This window comes from Serinus canaria, chromosome 1A (genome assembly GCF_022539315.1).
Source record: "Serinus canaria isolate serCan28SL12 chromosome 1A, serCan2020, whole genome shotgun sequence".
Taxonomy (NCBI): domain Eukaryota; kingdom Metazoa; phylum Chordata; class Aves; order Passeriformes; family Fringillidae; genus Serinus; species Serinus canaria.
Window position 1 is genome coordinate 65,948,217 of NC_066314.1, and position 12,809 is coordinate 65,961,025.

Genomic DNA, 12,809 nt, shown 5'->3' on the forward strand with positions numbered 1-12,809 from the left:
CAGCAGGATCCATCTACTTCAATTCAGCTGATGGGAACCTAGCAAATAGATCTCTTGAACCTATAGAATCCTGTTTGTTTTCAGCTCTTCCAAGCTGAAGAATTGCCTGTGAAATGACATTCCTCACTTGAAAGCCATGAAGTGTGTCTGGGCAAAGACTTCAAGTTCTGACATTCAGGTTTGTAAGACTGGGAGAGGAAGTATTGGAGGAAGAAGGATGTAAATGTTTAATTTCCTGGCTTCCTTACCAATATTCTTTAGAATTCAGAAAGACTGAACAGAATAAAATGACAACATTCCTAATATATCTGCTAGTGTATCAAAATCCAAGTGCAGTTTGAACATGATTCTTAATATGTCACTAGGCTATGAAAACTTCCTGTGTGTGAGGGGGTGGGAGGGAAATTATGGTATTGTTACTCTGTAAATCCATTTTATTTGGAAGCTTGAGTACTTTTTCCAAGTGCAGGAAGTGCAAAGTATTGTACATGCACTGTGTGACATCACATGGTCATGTAAAATGTTGCCAAAATAAATGGGGACCTTCATGCCAAGAACTGCTTTAAAGAGCCAAGTGCTTCCTACCACTGACAGCTACCTTTTAAAATGTCAACAAAGCATTATTGGCATTTTCAAAAGGGTTTTCTGGGAGAAGTTCCACTACCTTAATTACTCTTTTTGTTTTTCCCACAATTTTTGGGTAGAAATCAAAAAATAGCATTTACTCCAAAGATCGATTAGCTTTTTTGATAATTGAAGTTAGCAATGTGTGACTTGTATCATTTCAATACAGCTAATGCTCTATTATGAGTGTAGGAGGACAATCTGAAAGATTTGCAAGATGTCTGCCTCGAAGATTAGAGAGACTATACTACAGGATTAAAAGTTAGAAATGGACAAATGTTCTTATTGTGAGCCAAGATACTAAAATATCTCTTGCATAACCAGGAGAAAAATGAGGAGCAGGGGAAACCTTATTGTTGTGTAGCTTCAATTAAGTAAGGAAGGAGTGCCTACATTTCAGAAGGAATGTTGAAATATTAGTTAAGGCACAGAACCACAGATGATTCAGAGGAAGAGAAAAGGTTGTGCAAGAGCTCATTTTGTCTTGCATTAAGAAGACAGATTAATATGTGTCTCTTGAAGACAAAAAAAAACAACCTACCACAGGCCTCTCTATCCTAGCAGGGCAATGCTGAGTAACAAGAAGTAGCTTGAACCTTAAGTAAATTTAAAAAGGCATACATTTTTAACATGGAGATAGTGCTTTTTCACCTTAGTACAACAAACTAGGTGTGGAGGTAACAAATTCTCCATCTGTATCTTCAAATCAAAAAATTATTTCACCTTTATTAACTTGTTTTAATGAATTACTGGGTTTGACCCATTAGAACTTAATGAAACATAATGACATGAGCTTACAGGAAATAATTTAGTGGTTCCTTCTAGCTTCAAACCTGTGATGTCTTTATATGCAGTATTTGTTGGAGTTTTTTAGTTTTCATGCAGTTGCTTTAATTATAGGGACATGCTATGTCAGCTAACTCTGCACAGCAAGGTTATACAAGGTAAAGCAAAACAAAACTAAAATAAAAATAATCTCTCCTGATCTTCCTATATCACAGTCTGCAGTAATTCCCAAGTGAATTGGTGTTGTGACTGTACTGAGGCAGACCAACAGTTCTCATAGGTGATAGAATCAGTCTAAACAGTAATGTAGTATATGCTTGTATGCAGTAGCTATATTTGAATTGATTATGTATATAGGATTATCACTTCAGAAATACATTTTTCCACTGTGCATGGACTCTCTGAGCAGCCTGATATTCTGGAATTGAAATGCTTCTGTGGAGGCCAGGAATTCTTTGATAATCAGTATTTTTGAGTCTAGCTGGGAGCAGCGTGCCTGTGTACTTTGTTCTGGTAGATCTGTTCATACTCATGCAAAGGGATGTTGTTCAGACTTTTAATTAAAGCCCACAAACTCATTTAATTTGATGTTTTAGAATGTGTTTTTGCTTGCTAAGTCAGAATCTTAATAAAGGTGTCCTATTTGTCCCCATTCAAAGTTGTATCATAGGTCATGATTATGTTATGGACAGTTTTCTTTCTGTTTTTTCTGCAATATTTTGCTTTTCTATTTTCCAGTTGCTTTTAGTTGTAACTCTTTACTCCCTAAAGAGTTTTCCTTAAATGTGCAAGTCTAGCTGTAGAAGTATACACCTTTTTTAGCCTGCAGACTGGGATTATGCACCAAAACATTCTTGGACACAGTGTAGAAAGTGTGAGGGGTGGGAGCTGCAGTGATTCCTTTTGCATGCTGTCTTTATGGGGCTTTAGACAAAAAGAGCAAAGTTTGGGTTCTTAGGTTGCATCAAATGTTAAGGACCTACTGCCCAAAACAGGCCATCAGAGGTAACCAACATTTAACCCACTGGCAGGAAACATTTCTGCTGTGACTGAAGTGTTTGAGAGGAGTGTAGTGGATTTCTGGTATCTCCCATTTAGCACCAAGTGAACTGTTGGAGAAAAGGCATCTCTGAACGTGGGGAAGAGTGACTGCCCTTCCAGCAAGCTCTAGAAATACAGCTTGAAAAACAGAGCCCTCAATAGGGTTGACTGTTCACTTACACTGACTAAATTGCATATTTTAAGAATTGTGATGCTGTTGGACTGGGGACAGATGTGTAAATACAGATTATTTGGGTTTATTCAGAAAATCCAGAAGGGCTTTTAACACAGAAATGCTTCAATGCTAACGCAAGACAATTATTAACTGCACAGGCATGAAAGGATTCACTCTTGAAATGGGTTTGATTTTAATGAAAATCTCAGGATTTACCTTGGTGAGGCATGTCTGGGATGTGCCAAGTGTTCCTGTATTGATTTAGAGATCAAATTGCTTTTCTTTTACTATAAACATTTCTCTCAGTGTGGTGTCACTTCTAAACCATCCAGTACAACAGCTTTTCCTCTTCAGTCCTAGCTTGGGTGGACAGATGTCTACAGGGAATGCTGCTCATCTCTGTGGTCTGTAATGTCTCTGATAATGTGACTATGATGCATCTTTGGAACTTCTTGAAAAGTTAGGATGATGAGCACAGTCACTTAAAATAGAAACCAAGTATTATTATATTTAAGACTGGGGAAGGAAGAAATTATGCAAGATTAGACTGAAAACATGGATTTCCCAAATTCTCAAATATATATATTCGTCTTTCATCATGATAAATATCAAAAGCCTGCAAAGTCTCTTGAAAGTTCTCAGCTTAAAGTATAGAAAAACCTTTTTCAGGAAGTGAAAGTGTGTGCTCTAGATATCAAGAGATGGTTCTGATGTGCAGAAAGCAATTTGGGTCAACTCCTGGGCAGGTCTTGCAATCAGGAGGTGTTCCTAGAGCACTGGATGAAGTTCATTTGAAAATGTGACCTCTTGCCAGCTGAAAAGGAAGGGCAACAATTTCCATGTAACTTTATCTGGACAGTGGGGACTTGAGAGCTAAGGAAGGAGTTATTTATTCAGTAAAAAGACACAATCATGAATGAAGCTTTCCACCCAGACAGCCAAGTTGGAAGAGAGCAATGGGATCCTGATCCTGTCAGTCAAAATCACGGCAGTGTGTGCAGCAAGAGGAAATCACAAACCCCAACCCAGGCCACACCATACAAATGCTGGCAGTGGAATTCCATTGGTAAAATAGAATAAAACACACCAGACTCCATTTTCTTCATGGTGGAAAAAGGCTCTTCTTTATTCATGGAACTTGTTTTTATACAATTTTACAGACCTCGTGTGGGACTCCAATTGGTTAGGAGCTTTCTTACCAATTTCTTGGTTTGTCAAAGGTATTTTACTTGTCCATCAAAATCTCTCTCCTCTTAAATTGTTTACATATTTTCTTCACTGGTTCTCAGGGATAGGTTTAATGTTTATGCAGGTGCTACTTGTTTTTCACCCAGGAATAGGTTATATTAATGAACTGTTCATACCAGGATTGCTTCCACATGGGAACTTGCAAACTGCTGGCTTGACAAGGCTAGCCACTGATATAACAGGGCAAAACTGATTTTATGAGGCCTTTCTTTTATAATTTTTTTACCTTACTGCACCAGTAACATATGACCATGGCAGCACAACCCCCTGTATCAGCAGCACTTAACTGAGTAAGGAGGTCCTTCTGCTGAGAAGTTGTTAAATGTGGGGCTGCACTGATTCCCTTACAGTGGTGTTCAACTGCAGCATTGACTGGGATTTTTCTGGGATTGCTTTACTAGTAATGTCTTTTAGAGCTCAATCAAGTCTTGAGGCTCCAAAAAGTGAAATAATGGGGAGCTGTGTCTTCAGAAACTGCTTATTCCTCTTAGAAACGCTTCTGCCTTTGAGGCATTTCTATGAAGAATGTTGAGATGAAGTCATTGTTTGTGCTTCAGAGCACAGCTGAGGTCAGGAAGAGGATTATGGAGCCACCAGGGTGGTGCAGTCTAGGGACAGTTAGGTATCTTTGGTGTGGACTTGTAATTAGTGTTGAAAATTGCACAAGAAAGAAGGGAAGGAGCAAGTGGCAGATAATTGAACCTTTGGGGAGCCTACAGAGAAACAATGTTGGCATGGAGCTAAAAGTGATTTACAGAACACAGAAACAGTTGTTAGATAACTAGAAGCAAAAACATAACAAGAAGCAGAGATGCTCAGAGATGTATCTAGAGAGGGGTGAGCCAGGAGGAACAGGAGATGTGCATTAAGTGCTGCACTTGTATCAAAGGCTGCTTTTATCATGAGGGAGCATAGCCAAAATAGAAAACAAGCAGCAGATCAAACAGAGCCAAAAAAGACTCCTGTTGGCTCCTCTGGCAAAGAGTCAGTTTCTTTGAAGTGGGTATTCAGGGTAGGCTGGGAGAAATGTGTCCTGAAGCCAGAAGCAATGTCCAATATCCAAGGATGGTCCATCAGGCAGTGTCAGCTCCTGTTGGAGTCACCTCCACACACCAAGGGCCCTATTCCTGTCTCACCACCTCCAGCTCACCTGCTTTCCTCTCCCTGAAGGGCTGACCCCAGCATGAGCTGCCACGTGGCACAAAGTGAGGATTAGAGAGGTGGAGGGCTGGGCATGCACTCCTGTGACTTGGGATGCCTGAGAATCTGAAACTATAAGGCTGCTAGTAGACTTGAGATAAAAACAGTTATGTGGTTTTGAACATCACTGCCAGAATCTTATTCCTGAATATCTGTTATTCCAGCAATGAATAAGTGATCCAAAATAACTTATTTTTAAGTACAGTGCAGAGCTATTGAAGTTTATGACTTCACTTTTTATTACACATTCAGATTATTTTTTTCCTTAGAACTGTTCTGCTGTAACTGTATTGTAACAGACATGATCAAGTCATTTCCTTAAGCTTTTTCTCCAGAGACAAGAGCTTTTCTGTATCACAGCACAGTTCCATCACAAAGAAATTTGTTTCTTTAGAAGTTGTCAATGCTACTGTTAGCCTTTACTTTCACTTTTCCCTTCCCTCCATTTTAGCACAATGTTCACTAGAGAAAAATGGGATTACTTATTTTAATATGCAACAAAGTGCAGTTATTTTTCAAACATAAGATTGTTCATTTAAGAAATGCAGAAAACTTTCTGCTAAAAATACATCATTCAATTCTCATTGTTTAAATGGTAAATGAAGTTAATTTTAGATCTGTATTTATTACACCCTTTTCTTAGTATTTTCTGCCCTTTTTGGAACACATGTAAAAATTTGGTTTATTTTTCTCATGCTGGATAAACCTCAAACTAACACACCACCAAAAAACTCTAACAGTGTCGTGCCCTCATGAGAATCCTGCCTTGTAATAATTAAACTGCACACAGTTTCCCATTTTTAGTTGTGTGTGTACTGGTGGTATCTGGCTATTGGCAGCTCTCTCTGTTTACACTGGAGGAATTATCCCCTATTATTCAAGCTTGGATGATGGATGTGCATCTGTGGCCTCAGATGGAGTAGGAAGGAGGAACACAACCATTGCATCCTCCAAAGCTGCACCATGGACCTTGTCCCAGGGAGCCTGGGGAGCCCAAGGACAGAGGCACTAACCAGGTTCCCCCACCATGGGTTTGTTTCCAACTTGAGAAAAAAGTCTTTTCAGCTTTGCCATGGGGTACAAACCCTCTGGCTGTGCTTTCACTGAGCACGAGAAACCTCTCCAGCACAGAGCTGAAGGGAGATGGCTCTGAAACCTTTGTGAGACATTCATATAAAGGAGACCTCTTGTCCCTTGGTCCATCCCAGCTGTGTGACAGGTCATAGCAATGTTTCTTGGTGCTGCGTGGATGCTGGGAATGTGGTGGTCAGCATTTGATGCCTGAGCCTATGGATGCTGCTCCAGCTCCCCAACAAGTGCCAGCAGCCTGCCAGTGTCAGCCTGTCCCTGCTGGGACTCACACCACTGTTCTGTGTCCCTCAATGTCATTTGAAAGGCTTTTGGCACATTTTTAAAGCTAAAGAACAGCAAGCATCCTTTTGCACAGCCTCACACTTAAGAAGGCTACTTCTAAATAGGGGTCTCAAGAAAAAAAAAAAAAAAGAGTACCATAATTTCATTAATTTTAAAAACCAACTTCAGCCTGAGAGTTTCTGTTCATGGTCCCACACAGCACAGGAACAGCATCTGTGCAGGTATGGAGCTGTGAAGGAAAACACTTGCCACCAATGATCCAACACCTACATCACAACATTCCCTTTTTGGAAAGGGGTAGCTCTGGACTAGCTCCCCAGTTAGATACATGATGTACATGCCAGATGTTAACTCCTGTTTTCCTTCACCGAGGAGGAATGCAGTTTGCAACCTCCAAGACAGCTTGGTGATGTGAATGAAACCAACAACATGGTAAGGACTCTAAGAAGTCACTTCAAAATTGTGCTTGAGACATATAATGAAGCAGCAATTTCACCCAGGGAAGGTCCTGGTCTTTCTATAAGCCTGACATCCTCTCCCTTAGCAGATGCTTAACATCTCATCTGCTCAGCTGCTTCAGAAAGCGGGTCTGAAGGCTTCACCAGCCCTCTTCCTCCTCACCGAGCAATGCACTTCTAATTACATAGACCTGTCGCACCAGGTGAAAGACACGTTAAATAGATTCAGCTGTGTGTAGTACCAGCGCGAGTTTGAATTGTCCCCTCTCGTTCTACTTCTCTTCCTGCAGAGGAGTTACCATCCCGATCCTCACCGGCGGGATGCACCAACTCCAACAACTCCAACACCAACGCTCCTGGGGCACGGAGAGCGGCTGTGAGGGGTGTTCGGAGCTGCCACCGCCACGGAGGCGGCTTTCAGTGGCCAGGGCGGGAGCGGAGCCCTCCGGCAGCGCTGCCCCGGGGCTGGCCCCGCGGGGCGGAGGCAGGTGCGGGGGGTGGTGGCAGCGGCAGCGCGGGGCCGGGGCTGCCCGCGGGGGCGGGCGCTGCGCGCACCTGGGCCCGCCCCGCGCCGCGCACGGCGGGAGCGGCGGGGTCGTGCGGCCGGAGCGGTGCGGCCGGAGCCATGGCCCGGGGCGGCGGGGGCCCGGCGCCCTGAGCGGCGCCATGCGGGGCCGGCTGCTGGCGCGGCTGCGGCGCCGGAGGCAGCTGCGGCTGCTGCTGGCCCTGGGCGCGCTCGCCCTCGGGCTCTGGGCCGCCTACCTGGAGCTGGTGGCAGCTGCCGGCGGCGGGGCTGCCCCGGAGCGCAGTGAGTGATCCCCGGGAGCGGGGCCGGAGGGGACGGGAGGGAGCGGGGGGTCCCGTCCTTCTCAGCCCCGGCACCCCGCGATCTTCGGGAGCCCGTGCAGTGCCCCCTTTCTAGGCCGGAGGGGAGCGCGGGTGAGCGCAGCCGCGAGGGTCGGAGCGCGGCTTTGGCCCCCGGGAGCCGCCAGGCGCTGGAGCTTCCCTCCCCTGCTTTTGGCCTGCCTTTTGGCTCTCACCCCCTCTCTGCCGGGAGACCTATCCAAAGCTGACCGTGCTGGAGCTATGGAGCCCGGAGCCACGGCTTTGAGATGTCTCTCGCTCTTGGTGCGAACCAGAGATGGTTTGAACGCGGCTTTGGTGCGAGAAGTGGCTGCGGAGCAGGAGGGGATGCACACCCGGGAGAGGCGCCCTGCCCGCCCTCTAACGGGCTCGCTGCGTGCCAAACTTCGGGGAGTACAGCAGGGCTCAGGCTAAGTGCAACGAGCTGCGCTTTGCTTTCTGAAGTAGAGGAAAATTGTGTCAGTGTCGCGTGGCTTGTAGAGCTTCTCTTTTTGAGTTATAGAAAAGTTTCGGATGGCTCACGGTTTTGTAAAAGCCTGTGATGTTGCTGCTGTTTATTATCCGTATCGGTACTTGGTGCTAATCTAATTTGAAGTATGTTCAACTACATGTTAGTGTTTAACTACTGATACTTTCTAGTGTATTGGTCCTTTTAATCTCATTGTTATTATAATCCTAATTTTTACTCCCACGAGTCAGGCTTGGTTTCAGTCTTCAAGCTTTGGACTGTAGCTGTGCAAGGAGCACCATGAATGTCTACTCCCACCAAGTCCATTACAGGACTTCAGCTCGTATATTTGTTCTGTATTATGCATTATATAAAGGCTAAAAACGCCTATTTATTGTTCCAGCAGGGTAACAGGTCTGATTTCTTTGGCTAGGATAAGTCCTCTAGTAATAATCCTCTTTTTATGCTTGGTGGAATGAGAAGATGAATTGCCCTATGAGTCTACTTTGCATTACCTTTTTCATGCAATCTCACCATGCCTTTTACTGTACATCACTTTGGCACAACCCCACCAAAAATGCTTAGAGAGGATTTGTACAGGTGGGCAGAGGGCTTGTGTAGAAACAAGGGAGAAAACAACTGAGAAGTATTTAAAATAGTGGTTATGAGGAGAGAGGGGCTGAGTCGGGTGTTTGGAGTTGCACAGCTGATGGTCCTTTCACTGTCAGCAATGCAGAGAGAGAAGGAGGGGGTGGGAGAAATGGGCTGAGAGGTGGGGACAGCAGAGATGTGCAGGAGAAAACAACATTCTTAGTGAATTGGGTTGTTCCTCTTTGCTTTAAGACAGGGTTATTTTTACATCTCTGTTATAAAAGTCATTCTGTTTTAAGACTGAAACTGGAAACAGTGAGAGGACTGCAGTTACTACCAACCAAAACAGAACATGAACAAAATAATTGCATTATATTAAAGTTCAATTATATAAAATTCCAGGTTCTCTCAAATCCACCAGAGACGTGTCTGCTCATTGCAAACAGGAGGTATTTAAATGCTGCTGGAAAGGGTGGGAGGTTAAAATCCTCTGGCAGGCTGTTCCTCATGGCTCAGCATCACAGGGGGCTGTGGTCACACTGGGCACTTGGTGTCATGTTTTCTTGGCCTTGTAGCCAGAATCCTGGAACCTGTTAACAGGAGGAAGGTTAATCTGTGACCTTCCCCACCCTTCCTCTTGCCCTGCTGCCTCTAAAAGCCTGTTTTGTTTTAAGAGAAATCAGAAATCCGAGCAAAAAACAAATAGTATTTGTTTTCTTTTGGCTGTTAAAACTAAATAATATTTTCTTCTTTGGGGAGAGGGATGGCTGTGTTTGTGACTCCATGTGGTGACTATTGTCAGGGTCCTGGGAAGCTGAGGGGGAGAGTGACTCTGCAAGCAATGAATAGTTTTTGCCTTGTTTCTGCATTGTTTTCTGTTGCATGTCCCAGGTGGGAGCCCTATTGTAAGTCACTTCTGGGACTGAGCTGCCACCCCAACTTAGCTGATGCAACAGCTTTCCCAGTTATTAATGATAAAATACAAAAGCTCTTTATTGGGTAATTTTTCTAGACAAGAGGCTAAAAGGCTCCTTCATTGATGCCAGAAAGGTGAAAAGCTGTTGGTCTTGAAAGATCAACAGGAGATCACTGTTTCCATCTCCTGTGCCTGTAATGGGGTTTCTTCTTGCCTCCCTAAAACACATTATAGTACAGCCTGTGTATGGAAAGCCAAGTTTGTTTTTCCAGAGAAGTGAGTCTTCCTCTTGCAAAGCTGTAAGGCCTCAGAGAAAATATTACTCTTCCTCTCAGCCCTGCATGAGGTGGAGCACAAGCCCCTCTGATGCCCCCACGGCATCCCTGCTCTCAAGTCTGTGTCTTAGAGCAAGTCTTCAGGCATGGTGGATCCTCCTAAGCTTTATGCTGCTCTCTTCCTCTTACCCCCCAGGTCAGTGTGTGCTGGAGAGAGCAGATCAGCACCCAGGGATGGGTGTTTGAGTAAGTTATGCTTAAAAACTTTGGATAAAAGCGAATGAGGAATTTAGGAGAATATCCTGTAATCATCAGTATCCATTGGCATTCCTGATGCTTCATCACCATGTGCTGGGAGAGTCTCTGGCCTGAGGAAAGCTTTGCTGTAATGTTCAAGTGAAAGGTTGTGAGGGATCAGCCTGAGGTGCAGAACTCGTGCCTGGTGTACACCATGGCTTGGCATTTCTGTGTGCCAAAGCTGATTGGGAAAGTTGAGCTTTCAGGGAGGTTGGGATGGGCTGAACAGGCACAGAGGGTAGTATGGGCTCTTTTGAGTGATGGCTTTCCTTTGAAGGTGATGCTGAATTGAATAGTTGGTCAGGTAAAGGAAAATAACTTGGATTTTTCCTTGTGATGTGAGTGTATTAAGTGATATTCTTGCATGTTCTTTCCAGGGAGCCTTGTTGGCAGGGCTGTTTGCTCATGAGTAGGAGGGTGTTTCTGTTGTTGTGGGGTTTGCCTTCTGGTTCTTTTTTTTTTTTTAATTGAGCATGTTTGGCTGGTTTGCTGCTCAATAGGTGTTTATAGGAATCTTGAACATGTTTACAGCTGAGTGAAGAGAAACAAACAGCCTGCTGTGAGCTGAAGATGGGCACACTCTCCTCACGTGGAATGTGGCCTGTTGTCATCCAAAACAAGTTGTAACAGGCAGAACACTGCCTCCCTGCCAGGAAACCCAGAGAGCTGGAGACAGTCTACTGCTGCTGCTGACAGGCACTAACCTTTCTGGAGTGGGCTCTCCACTAGGAATGTTTTCCTCATCTTTATGAGCTGCTACACAGCACACTTTGCTCCTGATGGAGATGGGGAAACTTTATTATTTAAAGGGTGAATGAGGTGTTTGGGAGGGAGAAAACACAGAGGTCTGGAGAGCAAGTTCTGCATCCTGCCTTTACTGCTGTAATGCAGGGCAGGGAGAGGTCTTTGCTCAGGGAAAAACCCTCCTCCCAAAACACTGCCACTTCCATAGCTGCTGCAGTGCTGTTTGGGTGGAAGAAGTGGTGGGCCTGGCAACATTTCCTGCTCCCTCTGTTTTTCTCTTCTATGCCCAGCAGTGCCTCATCTTGCCCACCTGTGCAGAAGGGAATGACTGAGGGAGGGAGGCTGGTGTCGGTGGGCTGTGTTTGCAGGCAGGATGTGCAACAATCCCCCTTGGCTCTAAAATCTTGTGTCAGCATGATGGAAACACAGCCCCATCCCTGAAGAAACTGGGAGGTGAGGTCATTCCCAGCCATTGCTGTGCAGAATCTGTTTTATTTCTGCTGCAAAGACCATGGTATTTCAGGAGTCTGTAAATCATTTGCACTGATTTCTTTTATTGCAGGTGTGTGTGTCACACTGAGCCAGGCACAGGGAAGGTGTTCAGGATCAGGTTGGAATCCTGGGAGGTGCAGCTTGTAGGAACAAGGAGTTGGGGGCCCCTTTCTTAACTTGCCCTTCCTAACTGCTTCAACCTGTCCCTGTTCCTCCACATTTGATTGTTGTGAGTTAATAGCACTGGGAGTGTGTTATCTTCCTGTCTTGGATGTGGTAGTGGTTTGTGTCGTTTAGGGTTTCAGACTGCTGCTTTGCTAACTCAGGAGTGCACATTCCCACTCTCTAAAGTGGAAAATAGGACGGGTTCAGAAGAACCATGGAAATGTACAAATAAAGAAGTCCTTATGGCAAGATGTTATAAATGAACAACAACTAAGGCAAATTAATAAATGTGAAAGAATTTATTTTCGCAACCAAAATACGGCCCTCAAAAAACCACAGCCAAAGAGACAGCGTGGAGCTCGGGATGTGCTCTGGGTGAACCCAGATCCGACCTCGACCTCTATCACCGGATCTCCCTGTGTTCACCAATGCCGTTTCCAGCTGGGCTCTTTTATACGGTTTTTTATGCCTGAGGCAGAGGTGCCCTGATTTCTTTTGTAACCCCGCATATGTATGAAGTTTTTCTTTCACTGTGCAGGGTTGGACAATCGCTGTTTCCTGAGTAGTGGCAGGAGCTGATCATGTCAGTGGAAGTCGTGTATTCAGATGTATGTTTCTTGGCGATTTGGGTTATCTCGATTGATGATATCTGTCAAGTGATGATCGTCCTTGATGGCTCCCTGATGGTTTTCCCTGATGGCTCCGGAGGAAGCCCATCTCCCTGCCGGCCACCTTCTTTTATTAGTGAAGGAGGCATTGTTCTCCAGCTGCCACCAGTAGTTCTGTAATTCCAGTGTGGTGATCTATCTCCAGGTTGCTCGTGGTCAGAGGCTCGTTGGATGTTAAATTCCTTATACAATTTTTATTTTATACATTTCCCCTTAAGCATGAATTACTTTATATATTACACAAGGCTTCCAACTCCCCACTATGTACATCTTCAGTATCCCTTTGCTTTGCCAGAATATTGGCTTCTTATTCCTGCACCATGTGTGCCCTGACCTTCAGGCATCCAGGCCACTACAAAGCAGTGCAAGTTTCCTGAGTATTGATGTGAGTGTATTTGTGTGAGAAGAGTGTCTGCCAGAAAGGTGAAGTTTGACATTTAATG

General features: G+C 44.6%; 1 protein-coding gene across 1 annotated transcript in view; it reads left to right on the plus strand.

Moving 5' to 3' along the window:
* Positions 1–7,227: 7,227 nt before the first annotated feature.
* The window catches only part of B4GALNT3 (beta-1,4-N-acetyl-galactosaminyltransferase 3), a 63,675-nt gene continuing 58,093 nt past the window's right edge, over positions 7,228–12,809 (plus strand). The window contains exon 1 of the mRNA XM_050969926.1: positions 7,228–7,714. Coding sequence (XP_050825883.1) covers positions 7,228–7,714 — 487 coding nt within the window. The remainder of the gene's footprint in view (positions 7,715–12,809) is intronic.